This window comes from Macaca fascicularis, chromosome 17, assembly GCF_037993035.2.
Source record: "Macaca fascicularis isolate 582-1 chromosome 17, T2T-MFA8v1.1".
NCBI lineage: Eukaryota > Metazoa > Chordata > Mammalia > Primates > Cercopithecidae > Macaca > Macaca fascicularis.
In genome coordinates, this window is record NC_088391.1 from 30,502,009 (window position 1) to 30,527,212 (window position 25,204).

Sequence of the window (25,204 nt, forward strand, 5' to 3'; positions counted from 1 at the left end):
CAGATTCTGCTCCACTTTTTTAAAAGGGGAGCACATGAATGCTGGAGACCCACAAGAACAGAATTGAGCAAGGAAAGGTGCAACAGTGATACAAAAGTCCGTGAGTAAGTGGCTCATTCGAGGTGAGCCATGACAGGGATTTGTTCATGGGGAGCCCAGGGGCATCAAGGTCTGATTGCTGAGAGTGTTCTTGTGGGAGGTGGGAGGTTATAAGAGCTGCAATAACCCTGGGGCTTAAGAGTTTTGCAAATGATCCTGGGCTGGGACACAAACACACACACACACACACACACACATACACACACAGAGAGAGAGAGAGAGAGAGAGACCGAGACCTGTGTACCAAGGTCATCCAAGCACTGCATTTGTACTTGGCTGCAGGGAGGAAGGGTTGGAAAAAAGAGGATGTTTTCTATCTTGGACCTTTACCTAAAATAGGCACCATCACGCTCAGTGGCCTTGCTTGCAAACTTCTACAGCAGGGTGAGCTGGAGAAGTGAGTGTGAATGTGAGCTGCAGGGTAATCCAGGAAGTGACTCTGGACCTCTTCTTACATCAGTCTGGTATGATACCACAGTTAGATAACTTAGCAAAAATTGCTGCTGGCTGGATGTGTGGCATGGTCATCGAAAACATTTTTTTGCTTTGCCTTTTTCTTCTTGCATTATTTTCTAGCTAATGATCTCTCTTCCTTGGAAGAGTACATTTCTGTGGTAGGAACTATCTTTGTGAAAATATTCTTTTTTAGAGACAAATTGGCATCACAAGAATTCTGATATTCGAGGTACAATTAGTTCACGTATCAACATTTTAATGCACATTGGTATTCTCAAAATTGTATATACTACCATAGAAGAGCAGGATTTGAGTCACAGCCCTGTTTCTTTCCCCATATAAATGAGTCACTGAGCCTCAAAGGTTCAATCATCCCTTTATAGATGAAATGTAATAACAGATACTAGTGACATTGTTGGGACGATTAACTGCAAATGTACAAAGTCCTTTTTAACATAGTAGATAATTATTTATTATTATTCCTGATAGACACGGCACAGCTATAAGCTGGCTAAATACCAAGAACAATGAGTAGGATTACCTCTTACATTTCTTTTCCCAACACAATGCTTTGCTTCTGATCTGACCAGGGCTTTGCCAAAGTCACACATCCAGTAAGTGGCCGAAGCAGATCTTCAGACCCACAGTTTGGCTTCCAAAGGACCACAGTGAGTATTTCTAATGCTGAAACAAGAGGGTGCAGCTCTGCAGCCCAGGCGGGTGGGCCTCAGGGTGGGTAACCAAGACAGCTCAATGCATGTCTCCCTCAGCCGTCCCCAGCCCCTAAAAGGAGAGCTGGGGGTCCCAGTCCTCTGTGGGATACAGTCCTCTTTCATCACCAGTTTCCAGCCTACCCTGCATCTCTTCCCTCTGAATTGCAGAAACCCTCCCAGCCTCCATGCCACCTTTCCTGGTCACCCTCTTCCTCCTTCACTCTTGCTTCCTCCAAGCAAATGGCCACCTCCGTGAAGGAATGACATTGCTGAAGACCGAATTTGCACTTCGCCTCTACCAGAGTGTGGCCGCGTGTAGAAACGAGACGAACTTCGTCATCTCTCCTGCTGGTGTGTCCCTCCCCTTGGAGATCCTGCAGTTTGGAGCAGAAGGGAGCACTGGCCAGCAGCTGGCAGATGCCCTGGGGTACACTGTCCATGGTAAGAGGCCTGCCCACATGCACACTCACTCACCCTTCTGCTCACACTCACGCTCTCCAGCTCACCCTCCTGCTCACACTCACACTCACTCTCCAGCTCACCCTCCTGCTCACACTCACACTCACTCTCTCCAGCTCACCCTCCTGCTCACACTCACACTCACTCTCTCCAGCTTACCCTCCTGTCAAACTCACACTCACTCTCCAGCTCACCCTCCTGCTCACACTCACACTCTCTCCAGCTCACCCTCCTGCTCACACACACTCTCTCCAGCTCACCCTCCTGCTCACACTCACACTCTCTCCAGCTCACCCTCCTGCTCACACTCACACTCTCTCCAACTCACCCTCCTGCTCACACTCACACTCACTCTCTCCAGCTCACCCTCCTGCTCACACTCACACTCACTCTCTCCAGCTCACCCTCCTGCTCACACTCACACTCATTCTCTCCAGCTCACCCTCCTGCTCACACTCACACTCACTCTCTCCAGCTCACCCTCCTGCTCACACTCACACTCACTCTCTCCAGCTTACCCTCCTGTCAAACTCACACTCACTCTCCAGCTCACCCTCCTGCTCACACTCACACTCTCTCCAGCTCACCCTCCTGCTCACACACACTCTCTCCAGCTCACCCTCCTGCTCACACTCACACTCTCTCCAGCTCACCCTCCTGCTCACACTCACACTCTCTCCAACTCACCCTCCTGCTCACACTCACACTCACTCTCTCCAGCTCACCCTCCTGCTCACACTCACACTCACTCTCTCCAGCTCACCCTCCTGCTCACACTCACACTCATTCTCTCCAGCTCACCCTCCTGCTCACACTCACACTCACTCCAGCTCACCCTCCTGCTCACACTCACACTCACTCTCTCCAGCTCACCCTCCTGCTCACACTCACACTCTCTCCAGCTCACCCTCCTGCTCACACTCACACTCACACTCACTCTCTCCAGCTCACCCTCCTGCTCACACTCACACTCACTCTCTCCAGCTCACCCTCCTGCTCACACTCACACTCACTCTCTCCAGCTCACCCTCCTGCTCACACTCACACTCATTCTCTCCAGCTCACCCTCCTGCTCACACTCACACTCACACTCACTCTCTCCAGCTCACCCTCGTGCTCACACTCACACTCACTCTCTCCAGCTCACCCTCCTGCTCACACTCACACTCTCTCCAGCTCACCCTCCTGCTCACACTCACACTCACACTCACTCTCTCCAGCTCACCCTCCTGCTCACACTCACACTCACTCTCTCCAGCTCACCCTCCTGCTCACACTCACACTCACTCTCTCCAGCTCACCCTCCTGCTCACACTCACACTCATTCTCTCCAGCTCACCCTCCTGCTCACACTCACACTCACACTCACTCTCTCCAGCTCACCCTCGTGCTCACACTCACACTCACTCTCTCCAGCTCACCCTCCTGCTCACACTCACACTCTCTCCAGCTCACCCTCCTGCTCACACTCACACTCACACTCACTCTCTCCAGCTCACCCTCCTGCTCACACTCACACTCTCCAGTTCACCCTCCTGGTCACACTCACACTCACTCTCTCCAGCTCACCCTCCTGCTCACACTCTCACTCCAGCTCACCCTCCTGCTCACACTCACACTCACTCTCTCCAGCTCACCCTCCTGCTCATACACTCACTCTCTCCAGCTCACCCTCCTGCTCACACTCACACTCACTCTCCAGCTCACCCTCCTGCTCACACTCACACTCTCTCCAGCTCACCCTCCTGCTCACACTCACACTCTCTCCAGCTCACCCTCCTGCTCACACTCACACTCTCTCCAGCTCACCCTCCTGCTCATACTCACACTCACTCTCCAGCTCACCCTCCTCACACTCACACTCTCCAGTTCACTCTCCTGCTCACACTCACACTCACTCTCTCCAGCTCACCCTCCTGCTCATACTCACACTCTCTCCAGCTCACCCTCCTGCTCACACTCACACTCTCTCCAGCTCACCCTCGTGCTCACACACTCACTCTCTCCAGCTCACCCTCCTGCTCACACTCACACTCTCTCCAGCTCACCCTCCTGCTCACACTCACACTCTCTCCAGCTCACCCTCCTGCTCATACTCACACTCACTCTCCAGCTCACCCTCCTCACACTCACACTCTCCAGTTCACTCTCCTGCTCACACTCACACTCACTCTCTCCAGCTCACCCTCCTGCTCACACTCACACTCTCTCCAGCTCACCCTCCTGCTCACACTCACACTCTCTCCAGCTCACCCTCCTGCTCATACTCACACTCACTCTCCAGCTCACCCTCCTCACACTCACACTCTCCAGTTCACTCTCCTGCTCACACTCACACTCACTCTCTCCAGCTCACCCTCCTGCTCATACTCACACTCTCTCCAGCTCACCCTCCTGCTCACACTCACACTCTCTCCAGCTCACCCTCGTGCTCACACTCACACTCACTCTCTCCAGCTCACCCTCCTGCTCACACTCACACTCACTCTCTCCAGCTCACCCTCGTGCTCACATTCACTCTCTCCAGCTCACCCTGCTGCTCACACTCACACTCACTCTCTCCAGCTCACCCTCCTGCTCACACTCACACTCACTCTCCAGCTCACCCTCCTGCTCACACTCACACTCACTCTCCAGCTCACCCTCCTGCTCACACTATCTCCAGCTCACCCTGCTGCTCACAGTCACACTCACTCTCTCCAGCTCACCCTCCTGCTCACACTATCTCCAGCTCACCCTGCTGCTCACACTCACTCTCTCCAGCTCACCCTCCTGCTCACGCTCACACTCACTCTCTCCAGCTCACTCTGCTACTCAGGCTATCTGGGAGATAGGGAGCTCAGCTCCCTATGGCGTGCAAGTGGGGAATAGTGATCACTGGACAGGTCTGTGACAGAAGGCATTCAGACTTTGGAATAGTAGTGACCCTTGAATTTTAAGGTTTCCTTTTAACCTAACAGGTTTCGTGGCAATGTTTCAGTTTCATTTGACACGCCCTAGCATCGTGCTTTCCCAGGTGCCAGGCAGCGCTGGAGGCACTTACAAACATTAATTGAATTAATTGTCACAACAGCTCTGTTGAGGATAATTTTATTATCATCCTAATTTTAGAGATGGGCAAATAGGCACGGAGAGTTGAAGCAACTTGCTGAAGGTCACAGAGTCAATAAGCGGCAGAGTTGGGACTCAAGCCCAGGCTGCCTGGCTTCAGAGCCCATGCTTTTGACCAACCTGCTTTTATAAATCTGTGACTTCTAGCCAGTGCCAGATCTGCTAGCTTATTTCTATGGATTATGTATTTTAGAGCAGCTCTGCTGGCAGCAGCATGAGTCTTTCGAATGCCAGGTCAGCTTCACCTCTGCCTCTGCTCAGTGCCTCAGCTCAATGCTTGACCTCAGAACCAATCTACCAGCTCCAGCTAAAACAGACACTCACGCACATACTTTTTCCTTCCTAGACTAGTAGCTAGGAATTCAGCAAAGACAGAAAAAAAAAAAAAAAAAAAGAGGCTATGAGCTCTGTGGCCTCGTGTTCATTCCAAGTGGAATGAAGCTGTCCTAGGCAGGGTCGTCCCAGCCCACCCATTCCTCACCCTGTGGGTGGGCAGGGCAGTAAGGCCCCACCACCTATACCTGGGTGACACTGAGCACCTTTATTAATCTGTCTGGGCCTCTGCTCTCTCATCTATAAAATAGCGATAATAATAGCCCTCAATTCACAGGACTGTCAAAAGCATTCAGTGTGATCAGGAGTGTTGAGTGTTTAGCACAATGTCTATAAACACAGTTAACCTCCAGCATTTTTCACCCTGTCATTGCATATTCTGGTGGGTCTAAAAATGTTCTTCCTGTGTGCAAATATGCATGGACAAACTAGGCTAGGGCAGGAAAAGATTTCACACAAAAATTCACTTCAAGTCAACTTACTCTGCTATTGTAATATTTCTGACTAAAAGAATGTGGTCCCCTGGCCCAGAGAGGGTGGAAAGATGGAGAGGAGAGCTCTGTGACCATTCCTCAGGTCACATCACACTATGGACCAGGGAAGTGTTTCAGTTCTTCTCTGCAGACAGTCAATATTCCTAGGAATGTGATCTTAGAAATACATGTGACCTTCCTCGATAGAGTAAAATCTGATTATAAGTATGTTTTTATCCATTTTTTTTCTTACTACACTCAAATACAAGCACTTAAGTTAGGCTGATTCATGAGATAAAGATTCTGAGTCAATCTTTTGCAATTGTGGATTCTCAGAAGCAGCTTTGGTAGTGAACATATTGTGGACAAGTGATGTCTGCCTACTAATGTCCTCTGCAGCCTCGTGGCTAGGGGCCCTGGCAAGGGTAGACTCTGGGTTCCTGTGCCTCCAGAGAACATTAGCCAGGAAACTCGGGGGTCTGCTGCTGCCTCCTGGCTTGGCTTCTGCAACATGAAGGGTGTCAGAGGGGACAGACCCCAACTGAGTGAGAGTTTCAGCCCAGTGAAAACCAGCTGGAGCCAGGTAGTGGAGGAAAAGATACCCAGCATTTTGTCTCACAGGGAGGGTTTGTAGATAACTGCAGGGCTGTGCCTAAAAGGGAGTAGAAGTAGCCTAAGCAAGGGGGCTTCACTTCTGGAAACACTCAGCTTGCATGTGTCAGGAATGTGAAGCTTGGGGTATGCAACTGTGTCTGGACTCACCAGCAGGCAAGAGCCCTCGTTCCAGCCTAAGGGATGCCTGGGGGAGGATGGAAGCTGCAGCTTGTGAATAATAACATGAAAACAAAATCCACTATTGATCATGGAGAGAAGGAAGCAATCTCCTGTATAAACAGTAAATAAATAGAAGTCCAGCTGCCATCCATGAAGGTGGAAGCTATCGACTCTCTCAAATGCTTATTATTTCCTTGACATTCTTGCAGCCTCTCACTGACATTAAAAACACAAGCTGTCTGCTGGGTCTTAGGGAAAGGGGGGATGGGAGGAGTTCTTACCTTTCCTCTGTGTTTCTCAAATTGAAAGCATAGTTCTACACAAGGCTGAATCCAAATGTTACTCAGGCTCATGACACGCAGTTGTGGGAATGGATTTAAAGCCCTGAACAAGACATATTGACAGTACAACATCCTGGCCACCTACCATCATTGTCACTGTGACATTGCACATAAATCTCCTGATGTTGTGTTTGAAACCCCATCACCCTGCATGGTGGATCTGCTGTTTTCCCAGCCCTAGAAAATCTACTCCAGCACACATCAACCTTCCTAAGGCAGGAAATTAAGGAAGAACAACCTCTATTCATCTACAGGATGTTGGTAGTATTTTTCTATTTGACTTCATTGCAGCCTGATTTCTTTCAGATTCTAGCATGGTTTCTTCCCAACTTTTAATTGGTGGATCCAGGCTGATTCCTGAGCACATTAGCTATGACTTTTTCAAACTGGCTTTGTGTGGTAGATGAATTTTATGAGCAAGGGTGGAGTTGCTGGGGTTCCATCTCAATACAATGTGCGCTGGAGGTTGTGCTAACTCCTTACTCACACTCACCATTGTCAACTTATCCCAACTTGTTTTTCACAGACCAAAGGGTGAAAGATTTCTTGCATGCTGTTTATGCCACAATACCCACCTCCAGCCAAGGCGCCGAGATGGAGCTGGCCTGCAGCCTTTTTGTGCAAGTGGGAACACCACTGTCCCCCTGCTTTGTGGAGCAGGTCTCCTGGTGGGCCAACAGCAGCCTGGAACCAGCCGACCTCGGTGAGCCCAACAGCACCGCCATCCAGACTAGCGAAGGGGCTTCCAGACAGACTGCAGGTAAAAGAAAACTGTCCATTTCAATAAGGCTAAGTCAGAGGGCTGCAGAGAAAGAGTCTCACCCATCACTTGTCAGAGGCCATGGTGCTCAGGCCATCTTCAATTTTAGCAGAAGTTTGTCCTCTTAGGAGATCCTACCCTTGAATGACAAGGGGACACTGAGTCCCTTTCTGCCACTTTTCCTGCTCTGACCCTCCCCCACACAAATATACACATGGGCACACATATACACACACATGAGCCACAAGAACACACAAGAACAAAGAAGTGTGCTCTTCAGAGCCTCCCAACTCAGAGGACCCCACAGGCTTTGTCCCATGCAACTGTTCGCCCACTGAGCTCTGCTGTCATCTATAATAAACTACCTGTGACAGCAAAATGCAATAGGAGCCAAAAAAAGGGTTTCCTGGGAATGTAGATTAAGGAAATAATTTAAGAAAAAGTTACACACAATAAGATGTTTAGCTCAGCGTTATTGAATAAAGAGACTTACAAACAGCCTCGCTGCCCTGCAATGAGGGGTGAATCAGTGTAGCACAGCACCTGCATGTTATGCAGTTGTAATTATTACAAAAGATAATTAAAATAATGAACGCTTATCGAGTGTTTAGTTTATTTAGTTAGCACTGCTCCAAGTTGATTATCTCAGTTCACCCTCACAATAATCCTAAGGGGTAGGCGCTATTACTCTCTCCATTCTATAATTGGAGAAACTGAGGCACAGAAAGCTCAGCCTCCTGCCCAGGGTCCACAGGCCAGAATTCTAACCCAGGCAGTCTGGCTCCAGCATCCTTGATCATTTCAAAAGTTTCACAGCAATGTGGAGAACATTCAAGACCCAGTGTTGATTAAAAAGCAGAATAGGATTGGGAGGCCAAGGCAGGCAGATCACGAGGTCAGGAGTTCGAGACCAGCCTGGCCAACATGGTGAAACTCCATCTCTACTAAAAAAACAAAAAATTAGCCGGGCATGGTGTCATGTTCCTGAAATCCCAGCTACTCGGGGAGGCTGAGGCAGGAGAATCACTTGAACCCGGGAGGCAGAGGTGGCAGTGAGCCAAGACTGTGTCACTGCACTCCAGCTTGGGCAACAGAGTGAGAGTTCGCCTCAAAAAAAAAAAAAAAAAAAAAAAAAAGGCAGAATAGGAAGTGATATGTATACTGTGACTGAATGGAAAACGGTGAGTGTATGGACAAGGATGGCAGAATTAAATGCAAAAATTAACATCATTTGTGGTAAAGTTCTCTCTCTCGCTCTCATATTTTACCATGTCTTTTCAATTTACTTAAATATGTTTAATTCCCTGCTCAGATCCTTGTGCTGCCAGGGCATAAGGCCAGAGAAGCAGCTCCCAATGCAGGCTGATTGTCCTCTAAGAAAAAGGGGCAGTTGGCTCAGTTGCTCAGAGCACAGAGTCCAGAGCCAGGCTGCTTGGGTTCAAATCCAAGCTTTCCATGGAGCTGCTGGGGTTCTATTTCAATGCAATCCACATTGCATTGGCTAACTGGGTGGATGGTGGCTTCACCCCTCATAAGTATGTGACCTTGCCCAACTTCTCTGAGCCTCAGTTCCCTCACCTGTGAAATAGGGAATAACAATAGAACTGTTAGGAGGTGTTGGTGAGGATTTGCTAAAGCACTTAGAACAGAGCCTAGCATAAAGTGTGTGCTTATTAAACAAATAAACAGCTGGGACAAAAACTATCCCCTTAGGGGTGGTCTGCCTTCTCCTCTTTCTGGCACTGCATGAAATTTTAACTGCAGCCCTCCAAAGACCATACCTTGAATATTGTTGTCTAAGCAAAGGCTCAGTGAGAGATTCAGCTCAGCAGCAGGGCAGGGTGGGGACTGGGGGCGACATTGTGCAGGATCTCCCATCACAGCACATACTCCTTCCAAGGGTCTGCCTGGGGAGGGAATGTCTAATAATTCCTAGGAAATGGCCCCAAACAGAACCAGTAGCAGCATCCCAACCTGTTCAGAAAAGAATAAAAAGCAGGGTCTTCAGCAACAGCTGGTTATAAACACATATCGATTTGCAATTAACAGATTTTAATAAATATGCTACCAACTCAACTCCAGAGATGCCTCACTGCCCCCACCTCCCCTGAGTGGTCATGCAGGTGTCAGGACTTCTGAGTTCTCACTTCCATTTCCCTCTCCACACCCTCATCCCCCAGCAGGGGGTATCATTGTCACCCTCATATCCAGCCCTACAGAGCCTCTGACTCTGGCCCTGTGAGGGTATCTTAAAGACTCTATCTAGGTCTAGGATTTTTATAAAATGACCATATCACTCAACAGTCCCCAAAAGTTGAGAGCAGCTCCTGGTGCCTTGGGTCCTTGACAGCACAAGGAGCTGAGACAGGGAATTAAATATTCTTAAGTAAATTGAAAAGATATTGTAAGATGAAGAGAAACCACCTTAAGCAAAAAGACCTTCATTTTCACGTTTTAACTCTGCATTTAACTTTAGCATTTAACTCCTTGTCCACACATGCACTGGGTTCGGTTCAGTTTCAGTGCACATTTAACCCACGGCCCCCTTGCTTTCCTGCTTGCAGGTGAGGGCCCCAGTGAGGGCCCTGGTGGCTGGCCGTGGGAGCAAGTTGGTGCAGCATTTGCTCAGCTTGTGCTTGTGAGCACCATGTCCTTCCAAGGCACTTGGCGGAAGAGATTCTCCTCCACAGACACACAGATCCTGCCTTTCACCTGTGCCCACGGCCTCGTCCTTCAGGTCCCCATGATGCACCAAATGGCCGAGGTCAACTACGGTGAGCTCTGCCCCTGCTGGTTTGTCTAAAGGGAGAGGAAGCCCGGGCCGGAGGGCAGGAGAGAGGAGGCCAGGTCCCTGCTCCTAAGGGATCGGGATGTGTTTCTGCAGGGTCCATCTGCTGGACTGGGCGCACATGGTGGAAGGAAAGACTAGGGTGCCCGGAGACTTTAGAGAGGAGTGTTGGACAGTGTGCTCTGACAGGACGGTGAAAAGACACAGATGTGGAAGAGAAACTCAGTTTTATGCTTGACATTTCCTTCTGCACTAGTAGAATTTGGACCAAACTGCCACCCTGGCAGGCACAATAGGCCCGGATTGAATTGGCTGTTCCTTTAAGGCCGGGTACAGTAGTACCCTGTACCCTTATCCATGATTTTGCTTTTTGAAGTTTCAGTTATCCGCATCAGAAAATATTAAATGGAAAATTTCACAAATAATTCTCAAGTTTTAAATTGCACGCCCTTCTGAATAGTCTGGTGAAATCTCCTGATGTCCTTCTCTGTTCCACCTGAGATAGGAATCATCCCTTTGTCCAGCATCTCCAGGCTGTCTACAGTATGCTGATTAGTCACTTAGTAGCCATCTCGGTTATCAGATCGAGAAGACGTAGTATATGCAGGGCTCATTACCATACACAGGTTCAGGCCTCTACTGCGGTTCTTGGAGCATATCTGCCAAGGATAAGGTGGCACTACTCTATGTGGTTCTACACGTGCCATCATCCCCCCCTACCCAGCCCTACAGAGCCTTTGGCTCTGGTCCTGTGAGGGTATCTTAAAGACTCTAGGTCTAGGATTTTTATAAAACGACCATATCACCCAACAGTCTTTGGCCTGAAACTGCCTCCTGAGGGTGGGGTGGATGCTCCGTTTTATTGTTTCCAGTCCTCTGAGCCAGCCTCTCTCAGGGTCTGGCACTGGTTCGTTCTCCTGGCTCGTGGGACAGAGCTGACCTCTGATCCACTGTACCCTCAGGTCAGTTCCAAGACACCGCAGGACATCAGGTGGGGGTGCTGGAGCTGCCTTACCTGGGAAGTGCAGTGAGTCTGTTCCTGGTGGTGCCCCGTGACAAAGACATCCCCCTGAGCCACACTGAGCCACACCTCACAGCCAGCACCATCCACCTCTGGACCACCAGCCTGAGGAGAGCCAGGATGGATGTGTTCCTGCCCAGGTGAGCAGCTGAGTCCCCCTCACAGGTGCTGTGCAGCCAGCAGTCAGAAGAGCGTAGATTTGCACACAGGTGGTCTGCCTCTAGGGTCTGTGCTTAGCCACTGGGATGACTTGTTTAATGTGTACCCCCAGAAGTTAGGCCAAGAGGAAGTGACCCTAGAGTTTGAGTCCATTTCAGAGCCACTGCTGGCTAGCTCACGGCACAGACTGAAACTGAAATGAACTAACTTCCCAGAGTCTTCCCAGGACAAGATATTCTGCCTTCACTGGGCTGGACTGGAGCCCCCCGAGGACCCCTGATCCAGCCCTAGGCCACAACCAGTTTTTGGAGAGGAAATGCTCATGGTTCCCTTGTAGGAACGTTCCCCAAATCTTATCCCATCGTAAGAGTATACAACTGCCATTTTTCCAAAACCAAAGAGATAAGATGACTTATGTAACTGAGCAAGTACAGATAAAATTCTGATCAGATGCCAAATTAAGACATAAAAATATGACACTTTAAGTCTCTATGCAGAAGGTTCTCATTCTTTCTAAATGGAGGTGAACTCTCCTTTAAGAAGACCCAATAGGTACAAATACAAATCAAAAAGTGAAGTGGCAGCATTCTATTTTGCTTTTTCAAAACAAAATATATTAGTGAAACTCATAACTTTACAAAAAGATTCCTCTTAGGGCTTCTTTAAATGATGAGCTTCTGTGATATATTTGAAATCAGAGTACATTTATAACCATTTTTTGACCAGCATTAAGCAAGGAATGTTGTCCAGTAGCCACTAGCTGCCTTGGCCTCTCTCCACTGCCTGGGCTTCCAGTAGGCAAAGGCAAAGTCCTCGGCAGTACTCCCTCAAGGAGTTAAAAATAAATCTATGCACTAGAAGGAAAACATACAAAGAGAGACCCAGCAAGTTAAGGGCCAAGGTCTAAAGTGAGATCTGGCATAGCCCAGGGCAAAAGGTGCACTTAACTCTAAGGTAAAGTGTATCTCTCAAAACGAAATATTTGGAACCCAAACCAAAACACAAAGACTGAATATTTCAACAGATCTCTCAGGGAGAGAGCAGAAGCAACCCTAATCTTCCTATTATATTTGAGAGAAACTTGGCAAGGGAAGGAAGAGCAGCGTTCTATGTCAAAAGTAGAGAGAAAAGGAGGCTGCTGCGGGAATTTGCCACAACCTTTTTGGGTTTAAGAGACAGATGGTGGGCCTCATCTTGGAGCAGCTCTTCCCTGGAAGAGACCCCAGGGAAATGCCCAGCTCCACTGAGAACTCTCCACTGTCCTGATTCTGCTTTTAGAAGTCTCAAACCCTCAAGCAGTGATCCTGAAAAACGCTGGCAGGCGGGGAAGGCAAGCCAAGGCAGAAATCTTAGTAACACAACTATTAGTTAGCACTTAACCTCATTCTGATAATTTTTTTAAAAAAATCTCCTTAAGACTACCAAGACTGCTGTCCAAGAAGGATAGAGGTTTTTAGGAAAATTAAGTTATTTCACAAGTAAAACTAACCAAGTTTTTATTTGTTTGTTTTTAAGCTAGCTTTAAATCCTTTGGGGAACAAAACAGAAAAAGTAAAAACTGTCTTAGGTCTAGATTTAGGTATAAGCTTTGGATCATGAAAGACACAAAGTCAGCTTTTAGGCAGGAATTTACCTCTCATTCTCTCAAATCACTCATTCTTCTTTTAGTATGACCTGCTCTACAATCAGCAGGCATTTTTTGTTTAACAAGAGCAAAAAATTTTGCACACTGTGGGTAGCAATGCAAAATTGTGTGACTATGAGATGTGCTTTCAGGTTACACATCACCAAGCAGTGCACTGGTAGATTCTGGATGAATTATGGTGTCTAGCTTCCAAAGTAACCTTTTATGTATAAATAAATAAAAAAGTGCATAGGGACTGTTAATCTTCATGAGGGATGCTTAGCATACTAAAGAAATAATCAAGAAAACCAAGAATGTGTTAAGGGTTATTTATAACCACAATCATGTGATGTCCCACAAGAAAGACTAATAATGTCAAATATGTATGTAATGAATAAAACATTTGATTATTAGGTCAACATAGAAGGCTGAACAGTGTTTTGATATTAGACATAATATATATCTTCTTAAAATCCACCAGATCCCACATACTCAAAAAGAGTTTTGCCCTTCCTCCCAGGAGCTGCTGATTATCATGGTGTGTGGTTTATGCTTTTCTAGGGGTGTTTCTTTTTTAAAAAATCAAGATATAATTCACATATTATAAAATTCACCCTTTTAAAGTACACAATTCAGAGGTTTTTAGTATATTCACAAAGTTGTGTAACCATCACTACTAATTCCAGAACCTTTTCATCACCTCAAAAAGAAACCCCATATCCATTAGCAGTCACTCCCAACTCCCCTCCCCACCTCCCAACAACCTCTGATACTTGCTCTCAATAGATTTGCCTATTCCAGAATTTCATGTAAGTGAAATTATACTATATGTGGCCTTTTGTGTCTGGCTTCTTTGCATAATATTTTCAAGGTTCATAGTAGCATGAATCAATACTATCTTCCTTTTTATGACTGAATAATATTCCATTGTATTGATATACTACATTTTGTTTACCTATTCATCAATTTATAGATATTTGGGTGCCTAGACACATTTTGACTTGTTTTAACTTGTTGGCAACTAGAAACAATCAAGTGCACATTTTTTGTGTGTATATATATTTTCAATTATCTTGGATATACACCTGAGAATGCAATTACTAGGTCATGTGGTAACCCTACATTTTACCTTTTGAAGAACTACCAGACTGTTTTCCAAGTCACTGCAGCATTTTACATTCCTACCAGCAATGTGTGTGGAATCCAGTTTCTCCACATCCTTGTCAACACTTCTTAATGACCATCTTTTTATTTTAGTCATTCTAGTTGGTGTGAAGTAGTATCTCATTGTGCACTTCATTTGCATTTCCCTAATGACTAATGCGGTAGAGCATCTTTTCACGTACTTGGAGAAATGTCTTTTTTGTAGAAATGTCTATTTCAGATGATTTACCCATATTTAAATTGGTTGTCTTTTTGTTATTGAGTTGTAATAGTTCTTTATTCTGGATACTAGTACCTTAACAGATTTACGATTTGTAAATATTTTCTGTCATTCTGTGGTTTTTCTTTTCACTTCTCAATGCTGTCCTTTGAAGCACAAAAGTTGTTAATTTGGATGAAGCTCAATTAATCTATGTTTCCTTTTGTTTCTTGTGCTTTTGATGCCATATTCTTTTGAATAGACACCATTGTCTAGTTAGGGTCACAAAAATTTAGGTTTATGTTTTTTTCTAAGAACTTTATAGGCTTAGCTCTTATATGCAGGTCTTTAATCCATTTTGAATTAATCATTGTATATCATATGAGGTAGGGATTCCACTTCATTCTTTTTTGTGTATCTATCCCTTTGTCCCAAAATCATTTGTTAAAATGATTTTTCTTTCCTCCACTGAATTTTCTTGGCATCTTTTTCAAAATCAATTGCCCATAAATGTATAAGTTTATTTCTGGACTTTCAATTCTATCCTATAGTCATAGATGTTTGTTTGCCAGTTCCACACAGTATTCATTACTGTAGCTTTGCAGTGACTTTAGAAATCGGGAGTGTGAGTCTTTCAACTTTCTTCTTTTTCAAGAGTGTTTTAGCTATTCTGGGCCCCTTGCATTTTCATATACATTTTAGGATCAGCTTGTCAATTTCTGCCAAAAAGGCAGGAGGGATTTAGACAGGGATTGTGTTGAATCTATAGATCAATTTGGCGAGTATTACTTTCTAACAATATTAAGTGTTCTGAGCCATGAACTCAGAATATCTTTCCTTTAAGTTTTTCTTTCTTTCAACAATGTTTTGTAGTTTTCCATATGCAAGTCTTGCACTTCTTTTATTAAATTTATTCTAAGTATTTGACTCCTTTGAATTTTTACTTATTTTCAGATTGTTCTATAGTGTATACAAACACAATTGATTTTTGTATCTTAAACTTGTATGCTGCACTTCAGTGAACTCATTTATTAGCTCTAATAGGTTTTTTTTGTGTGTGTGTGTGGATTCTTTAGGGTTTTCTATGTATAGGACCAAGTCATCTGTGAACAGAGATAGATTTACTTCTTTCTTTCTAACCTGGATGCCTTCTATTTCTTTTTCTCATGTAATTGTCCTACTCACCCTCCAGTAGCATGTGAAATAGAAGGGGTCAGAGTGGACATTCTTATCTTGTTCCTGATCTTAGGGGGAAACCTTTCAGTCTTTTACTGTAAAGTGTGATACTAGCTGTGGGGATTTTGTAGATGCCCTTCATCAATTTAAGGAAGTTACCTTCTATCCAAAGTTTGTTGTATGTTTGATGTTTGTTTGTTTGTTTTTAATCATGAAAGGGTGTTGGACTTTGTCAAATGCTTTTTCTGCATCTATTGAGATGGTGGTGTGGCCTTTGTCCTTTATTCTATCAATATGGTATAGTATATTAATTGGTTTTCATATGTTGAACCCACCTTGCATTCCTGGGATAAATCCCACTTTGTCATGGTGAGATTTATATGGTGTTGGATTCAATTTGCTAATATTTTGTTGAAGATTTTGCATCTATATTCATAAGGTATATTGGTCTGTAATTTGTCTTTCTTGTAATATCCTTGTCTGGTATTGGTAAAGGGTATTTTTTTAATCAAGTTATTTTTGTAGCATTTCTTCTGGATCTGCCTTCATAGCCATACAAGACAATCACTCTAAGCTTTTATAGTCATACCTCACTTTTACTGCTGTTTTTAGTTTACAAAAAATGTATCACCCACCAAAAATCACATTTAGTTTCAAATAGCCCTTAATTAACTCTTTCTCAATATAATTGAAAAATAATTTAAAAATCACAATGGTAACAGTAAGTGCATGGGCTGTGCTGGGGATTGTTCCAAGCACTTTACAAGGATTCATTCATTTAATCTTTACAACCCTACAAACACGCATTACAATTATGGTCATTTCACAAATGAGGACTGAGACAAACAGAAGTAAAGTAACTTCCCGCGAAGGTTACTAGTTATGCAGGTAGTTACTTGATCCAGGATTCAAACTCAGACATTGGATTCCCAAGTTCATGCTCATAACCACTGTTTCAGCAACTGGAGGTTTCAAAAAGGATGTGTTTTCAGTATTTAAGAAAATTTCATAAGAGATGGTCCAAAAATTTTTTTGAGAAATGTCAGCATATTTGGAGAAAGTATATTTCTTTTTTGGAAACTATTCTGAAGATTCAAAATATACCTTTATGAGAAAGTATGATATTTTTGGTTAAAGTATGAGTCACACTGTCTTGTATAGCAATGAAGACCTTTGATATTAAATGGTCTTATTCAATATTTTTACTCTCCTACAAGTTCTGTATTATTTATAGAAAAAGACCATCTAATTTTCATTTTGATCTTTTATATTTTCAAAGAAAAATAATATCAGCAGCTCTTTTAAAGGATTTTTCAACAGTAAACCTTTAAATGCCTTGTTCCTGGGGAAATATAAAATTGGTGTGCTGATTCTTTATGCTCAAAGGGTTTACTAGGAAAACCAAGGCTTTAAGTTCCATTCTTTTCCTACTGTGCTCCAAAGGCATAAACTGCACACGGCAAATATGAAAATATATTTTATCCAGTATAAACACTCTATTAAATAAAATACTCTATTAATTGTCAATAAGGCAATTAGTCAACAGCCTCTTTTCTGCACCTACTATAAGTGAGATGCCACACGAGATGGGAGGTAGCAAAATGTAGGTGATTAGAGCATGGACTCTGCACACACACAGGCTTGATTTGAATCGAGGTCCATCACATACTCATTATGTCATCTTGGGCAAGTTTCTTAAACTCTTTAAGTCTTGATTTTCCCATCTGTAAAATGAGGATAATAATAACATAGTTATATGAAGATGAAATGAGATAATCCACATAAAGCTCTTATAGTATCTAGCATAATGTAAGCACTCATTAAATATTAATTCTTATTAAGAAATAATAACGAATTGGAGCCTGGCACAGTGGGGCACACCTGTAGTCCCAGCTACTCAGGAAGCTAAGGCAGGTGGATCACTTGAGGCCAGAAGTTCGAGTCTAGCCTGGCAACATAGGGAGACCCCCATCTCAAAAAAAAAAAAGTGTTTAAAAAATGAATTGGGATAGCCACTCTTCTCAGGTAGTTTACAATATCATAAATGACGCTAATAGGAAGCAGAATGTTCTATATATCATAAGAGCAAAACAAGGTGTTAATGGGGCTTTAAGAACCAAAGGTCACAAAATAGCTGAAGAAAAGGAGGAGGAGGTAACAACTGAAAAATGGATAATAACTAAAAGATAATCAAAGTCAATGGGAAGACTTAGAATGAACAGCAGGAACAAGAGTACAGAGGTGGGGAAGAGCTCTGTGTGGTCAGATTAGGGCTTATGGGAAGGCACCATGGAAGATGAAGCTGGAAATAAATCTGGTGGAGCCAGCCTGACTTCCAAGTTAGGGACTTCGGACTTCATGTGGTGTGCACGAAAGCATATTGAGTGAGAATTTTGAAAGTTGATGGTTTGTTTTTGCTTTTCAGGTTTAGGATCCAAAATCAATTCAACTTAAAAAGCATTTTAAATTCTTGGGGAGTCACTGATCTTTTCGATCCACTCAAAGCTAACTTAAAAGGAATTTCAGGTAAAAATGGTTCTTCTTCCAAACTTTCTAGCCTTGTGTTTGGGGCAGTTTTATAATACTTTGATTAAGGGATTCTCGTTTCCACAGAGCCTTCAGTGGTAAACAATCAGAGTCAACATTATGTAAAAGATTAAGAAAGGTGCTCTGTTTGATATAAAAATGTGTTGCTTCTACTAACAGTCAAATTTGGGTCAGATCTTGTGAGGAAGGGATGTTTCTTCAGGCCTTAATCACGGTTTTCAGATACCACCTTCACCATGGGGTCAATGTCCACAGTACACAATAAAGAGACCCTCCCTCTAACCATCATGACTAGGAGTGGACCCAAGGCATTGCTGCAGCAATAGATTCTTCATTATGACCTCCTGCTGTTCCATCAGCTTCACAGGCACCCTTTGTTTCTACACCCTTTTCCTCTCTCCTTCCCTATACCTTCTCTGTCCTCTTCTAATAAGCTAGTCTTGAAACCTTCCCTCATCTGTCCAATTTCCTTTCTTCAAATTACCCAGGCTCTTACAACCTTGCCTTAAAATGTTCTCCTTTCCACCAACCATGTTGAATTTCTTTGCACATAGTTGAATTGCTACTACCAATCAATACATGCTGTTTGCTTATGATAGGGAATTTATATCAAATATAAACAGGGAGTGAATGCCAGAACCTATGTTCTACAATCCTCTCAAGACACCATTAACTAAACTATTGCCAACTGAGAGGCTCAGGTTTGTTTCTACTCTGGATATTAAATTATCTGTGCAAAGATGATACTGTAGCTGGTATTTCCATTGGCCTTGACATTTCCCTTACCTGAAGAGCTTGAAAATCACTATTTTGAATTCTAGAACATCATAATATGGACTTTTCTAAATTTTGGCTCAGAATCTTCCTTCTTAAGCAATCACAGGAAAATTGAGATTTTGACCCACAAAAGAAGTCTTGGTTTGGGCTTTAGATGTGACCAGATTGACAGAGTTACTTATCAAATAAAACACAGGAGTGAGAATCTATTCTACAGAGTTTAAAATCTACCAGCTCTGTACTCATTGCCTGAACACGCGAAGAGATAAGCAAAGCAATAGTCAAGTTTGGGCATAGTGTCCACAACGATGCTGGGCACACAGTGGGATACCAAGTAAATATTGTTGACTTGGTCAAATGACTCAAACAGAAACTTTCCTTACTGACACAGGCATAATCTGACATTTCAGGGAAAGGAGGAATACTGAAGAGAAAAGATCAGAGGGCAAGGAAAGAGCAAGGGATGAAGAACTTAAGAGAATTCTATGTTTGATAATGTGCAAAATCTAACCAGTGTCTTCTTGCAACTCCAGAGCTCAGTCATGGCATCCCTGTTGTTGGTGGTGATTTTGAAAATCAGAGTTCAAAACTTTAAGACCATTCTTGACCTTTCCTTCTACATCACTATATTCAGTGAATCACTAGGGCTTACTGACTGTCCCTTCATAACTCCTAAAGCTCTCCCTTTTATGTCCTAAAAGTACATTCTAATGTGCCATCAACCCTGTGTTCTCAAACAGGACTGATCTTAACACACATCATGTAGCTCCCCTATTGGTGAAGACTTCCAAGGTCCACAAACTCCTCTGGCAAGATCTAATAAGTAACTTGGTTTTAAAAGTACCTTTTGATACCAAACCTTTTTTTTTTTTTTTTAATGCAATTCAAATCTACTTATATTTGCTCAAACCAGCAGAAAGGTAGGCAGGCAGATCTGGCTTATTTAATAATTATCAAGCAATTATCATGTGCCAAGTGATGGCACATTTCCTACTGACAAAACGTGCCAGCCTGGTAATTTTCTCTCGTGAAGTTTTGTTCCTCTAAAGCAGGGGTCAGCAAACAATGGCCTACCACCTACTTTTCTAAAGTTTAATTAAAACACAGCCACTCTCATTCATTCATAAATCATCTATGGCTGCTTTCCTGCTACAACAGCAAAATTGAGTAGTTGAGATCTCAGACACCATATGGCCTGCAGTGGCTAAAATATTTAATATCTGGACCTTTATAGAAAAAGATTGCCAACCAAAGTATTGCTTCTTAATGTCCTTCTTTAAACATAATCAAGAGACTAACCACTTCTCTGCCCAAATTGGCTTTCATCTTAATATTCTAGAGACAGGGCCACCAAATCTCTCCAAGAAATAGTTTCCTCATTCTTAAAATGGGGGTAGCTACCACTCACCACACACCTTAATTGTAGAAACAAAATCATTTACATAAAGATGGCATCAGCAGAGACCTTGCCAGAGAGTAAGTGATCAGAAAATGCTGGCCTCTCTTCTTCCAGTTTACAAGGGATTACCAAGCAGTTTTGTGCTATTGATGGAACTGCAACAACCACAGCAGACATTTGGCCTTTCGGTCCCAGAATCATTTTACTCAAGTTCTCTTTCCCCATTTACAAGTCACTCATCTCTTCCTTCTTGGCATCAAATATTTTTTTTGCTGCCTGAAGGACTCATTAAATATTATTTCAAGGCCCAACTGAAACCAGAGTGTAATTTCCCCCCAGTCTCCTTGATACTAGATGTTATGCAGCTTTTAAGAGTAATTCCCGTTTCACTCACACTGAAGATGCCAGCTAAAGGTACTCTTCTTAAGCAATCCCGCTGGCTTTAGGATCAGCAGGCTTTGATATAGACCCATGCCTCCTAGTCCACAAAATACTCCTTGTGCACAAACTTGAAACTCTGAAGAAACTGTCTTCTTCTTGGCTTTTGTAAGTAGGTAGTTTTCAATCTCTGCTCGGTAAGAAGTACAAGTTCTCTGTTACTATGACTTAAATGAACAAACTACCAGAGTTGTTTGGTTGAGTATGGAAGTTACATAAGTTAACTCATGCCACACCAGATGTCTGGTCAGAATTGCAATAGAAAGAGGTGCGGAGTGGGCTAGAGGAGACAAATGGAGAAAGCAACTAACCATAGCCTAATTTCAAAGGCCATTTCAGATTCTTCTTAGCACTCTCTCTCTCTATCCTGGGCCGGGTACTATGTCTCTCTCTCTCTCTCTCCTCCTCTCCCCAACACTTAGTGTTAGCAACTAAGTGACAAGATGAAAAAGATAAACTAGAAACAAGTTCTGGCAATAACATTTTAAAAGCCACTAACTCTGCCTACAGAAAATAATAATTGTAAAGACAAAACAGCAAATGATATGTTTATCCTGATTTATGAGAAGCTGAGGATTAAATGTAGGGACACAATGTTTATACAACATCATGTTACGAAGTATGACCAGCCACACCTTTTAAACTTTTGAGTATGACCAGCCACACACAAAGAATAATGGTCTCCACCAACAAAGCACTGAAACAATCATTTGGCTGAGACTTGCAGATGACCCATCCTATGCCATGCCTTTATGGTTCTACAAACACCAATCGGCATTTCCTTACAAGTTTAACAAGGTTAAAGAACATTAAGGCCATTTGTATAGTGGTAAGGGGTGTCTATTATTAATTCATCCAGCATTTACTAAACACATTTATGTACCAAGTATTCTTAATGTAAGTTGGGCAAAGAAATATTTAAAATGATTAAGACATCATTTACGCTTTCTAGGAGCTAATAGTCTAAAAAGGAAGATAAACACCCTAGAAGATGTTACAGAAGAAGAGTGGAGAGTATGCCAGCAAGGAGGGTAGGAAGAGTATCACCCCTTTGCTTTGTATACAGAATGTATTGTAGGAGCAAGGGGGTTTATGGTGGGCTACAGTTTCCCACAGTATGTTCCCAAAATGCTAATCCTGTAAATCTGGGACAGAGAATGGTGTGGGTGGTTCCATGGTTTAACACCACGTATTATAATTGTCCCGTAGAGATCCACTATAAAAGTTAGCAGATTAGCAGCTCTAAGAAGTCCCCTACTGAAAACACGAGTGCAAAACTGTTTAGTATCTCCCACATATAATTAATCATGGAATCCTTTTATAGAATGCCACCTGTAAACAATCTTGAGAACAACTTTTGGGAAAACAGGGTGTATGCCCCTCAATGGCATTAAGCAGCTGCCAACACTTCAGGGGAGTAGAAAAAGACCAGGAGAATCCCTTTGTGCTTGACTTCTTCTAGGTTCATTAGTTGTGAAATATTTCAAAAGGTACTCAATAAAAAATAATAGGAATCTGTAATATAAGATCAAGCAGTAGGAAAAATGCAAAACCACAGATGACTCCCAAATTCTCATTTTTATCACATATGTTGGTCTTTTGAAATGTCAACTCTTACCAGAGATAATATTTAAAAGATGCTGATGCTGGGGCATGGCATGCATAGGCTATGGACCTTGGTTTATGGCTGTGCAAACATATGTCAATTATTGGACCACTCTTATAGTCTGATGGAGAGAAACCATTTAAATGAAACTCTTCAGTTGCAGTTTCAAAATACTGAAATAGCCTGGACCATCTAACCAGACTCATCCACATCAACTGGTCCCATTTCTCACACTGCCAAGGTGCCCAGACTAACACAGAGACATGTTAGCTGATAAGGGGTTTTGTAGTGAATCTCTGCTTATATCACCAACATTCATTTAAAATGTTCAGACACCATCCTATATAGTAATGAAGTCATGGAAATTAGTAAAACCCTCTCATGACTCTCATAAAATAACCATTCTTTAACCCTAAAGCTCTCTTTGTAACTTTGGCACTGCATTTCAGTTTGCTTAATTAGCTAGTAAGAGGGGATAATTATTAATGATAGTGAAATTTGTTTCTTAAAGACCCTACAGAAAAATACCAACTGCTAAAATGAATCAAATTCTTCACTGGTTTTAGGACAAGTGACACTAGTGAATGTTTCTATTGATTTTTACTTCCTCTGGCCCTTCCTGTCCCCTTCACTGATGCTGGAAAATACCTGTTCCTTACAGTGAATATAGCCAACTCACAACATTCTGTGCACACCTTACTTACAAGATGGATGGAATGCCGCATATTCTTTACCTTGGTCTGGTTTTATTCTCTCATGGCATTCATGGGCTATCTCCCGTATGTGCGTGACAAACACAAACCAATTTAAGCGTTAAGTCTAAGATGAAACAAAGCTCCCTCACATATGTGTTCATCAAACTGATTATTTTAACATTCATGCCACAGATACCTCCCAGTGGCATGTTGGAGTTGACTAGCATACACTTTCTGAAAGGTGGGAATGTTTGAGTGGAGTGGAGGGGTGGGATGGGAGTGGGCTTTCAATCAGAATATTCTCAACTCTGCTTTTCAGGTGTGTGATCTCAGATGAGTTAACAGCTCACTCTAAAATGAAAGGATTGGACTGAATGATTTCTTAAGTTTCTTTTGGTTCTAAATCTTTCATTTTTTACTGTGTCATCAAGTATCCTTTCGTCTTTGGAGCTGTTTAAAAATGGCTAATGATTAGCTTACAAAAATCAGCCAATTCCTCTAAATTATCACTTAGTCCTATTTGCTAAACTTATAATCTGTGAAACTTAGCACATAGAACATTTATACTAACTGCTCTGCTTTGTAGATTCTAGCCCATGAGGCATATTAATTGCATAACTGATACACCTAAGTATACAGAATGCAGTCATGCAACACTAGACACATTCATATTACTCTGAATTGTGCCTCAATAAAGCCTGTGATAAAATCCTGTGACTTTGTCATTTTAAAGTGGCTCTTAAAATGCAGTCCAAAAAGACACTCAAGGGAAATGATCTCTGAAGCTTGGTGAAAATGATTCCTGGGCTACAGAATCTGCATTTTAACACATAGCTGGGTGATTCTTATGATCACTGAAGTTTTGGAAATACTGGCTGAAGGAGGGATTGTAGTATTAACTAGAAATCATTTCTGAAAATGAACCACCAAAAAAAAAAAATGGGGCAGTGCTCTGAATATTATTTTGGGAGAGATTACATATATTTAACAAATTAAAAGCTTTGAAAGTTTGGTAACATATTGAACCTTAAGAATTTTCCAAACAGCTACCTGAGCCTCCAGTAAAAACAAAAACGAGAATTTTCCACTCTTTCCCTAGCTACACAGTAAGCAGCATTGGATACTATAAATTTTGTAAGTACATTTTTAAAGAATGTGTTCTAAATGTGTTAGAAAAATGTTAATGAGCAATTCACATCTCTATCATTTTCTGCGGTTAGGCCAAGATGGCTTTTATGTTTCTGAAGCAATCCACAAGGCCAAGATTGAAGTTTTGGAGGAAGGCACCAAGGCATCTGGAGCCACAGGTATGTTCAAACAGAGAATACCCAGTCACACTGCTCACCCATATCTACCTTTCTTAAATGTACCTAGTTGAATCTTCACACTTCTGAATCTTTCCATAACCCCCAAGTTCAGGTGTGGTATAGCACTTTTTAAAAAGGAACACTAAAGAAAATAAAAAGTTTTTGAAAAATGATGGGGAAGAGGAGATACCCATCCTATAAAAATCATTCTGAAAGTTACCTTCAATAAGGAATTTATTCCATGGAATGTGTTCAAAACAGGAGACAGGATTGGCTAGATGGCATCTTTTAATTTTCCCATTTGCACCCCCATCACAACAGTAAACAATGAAATGCCATTAGGATGCTTTGATTTCTTTTAAAAAATGGTATATAACTTACTTCATAACCAATAGTTATTTTCTTAAAAATGCACAGAAAATGCAATGGGATTCTTCTTTCTTTCCTGCAGCTCTGCTGTTATTGAAAAGGTCTCGGATTCCTACTTTTAAAGCAGATCGGCCATTCATCTATTTCCTGAGAGAACCTAACACAGGTATTACAGTGTTTTTTGACAGGATTCAGATAAATTATTTATCAGTGTCTCTCTAGCAACAAGGGCTCATTTGTCCACTATCCCCTCAAAAATAAGCATTCTTTCTAGCTGTTTTTATGGTGCTTCAGAAGCTTCCCAGTTGCTGTCTTGTATCCTAAGAAAGGGAACTATTTCATAAGTACAAAGAAACTTATCCTCCATGTTTTTTACCTTCTCATTCTCTCAGCTCATATATAGTTAATGTAGATTT

The 25,204-nt window shown here is 42.8% G+C and overlaps 2 protein-coding genes across 6 annotated transcripts in view; one reads left to right on the top strand and one right to left on the bottom strand.

Annotated features, from left to right (window-relative positions):
• Positions 1 to 25,204, bottom strand: part of INTS6 (integrator complex subunit 6) — a 123,255-nt gene that overhangs the window by 5,513 nt on the left and 92,538 nt on the right. For 2 of the 5 annotated variants that reach the window (XR_010582599.2, XR_012426975.1), the window contains 3 exons: positions 17,215 to 17,374; positions 9,301 to 9,493; positions 7,335 to 7,513 (listed from right to left, as the gene is read on the bottom strand). The gene's annotated coding sequence lies outside the window, so the exon portion shown is untranslated. Of the gene's footprint in view, positions 1 to 1,002; positions 1,643 to 7,026; positions 7,514 to 9,300; positions 9,494 to 16,225; positions 17,375 to 25,204 lie in introns of those variants that run through there. The other 3 variants (XR_006693614.3, XR_010582597.2, XM_015438974.4) reach the window with 3 other exon arrangements.
• On the top strand, positions 47 to 25,134 carry SERPINE3 (serpin family E member 3). The gene is made up of 9 exons (XM_045377159.3): positions 47 to 104; positions 1,146 to 1,223; positions 1,437 to 1,709; positions 7,286 to 7,519; positions 10,084 to 10,293; positions 11,270 to 11,468; positions 18,076 to 18,176; positions 24,333 to 24,419; positions 24,871 to 25,134. Exons 3-9 carry the CDS (start codon positions 1,454 to 1,456, stop codon positions 25,008 to 25,010), a joined length of 1,227 nt encoding a protein of 408 aa, XP_045233094.2. The 5' UTR covers positions 47 to 104; positions 1,146 to 1,223; positions 1,437 to 1,453; the 3' UTR covers positions 25,011 to 25,134.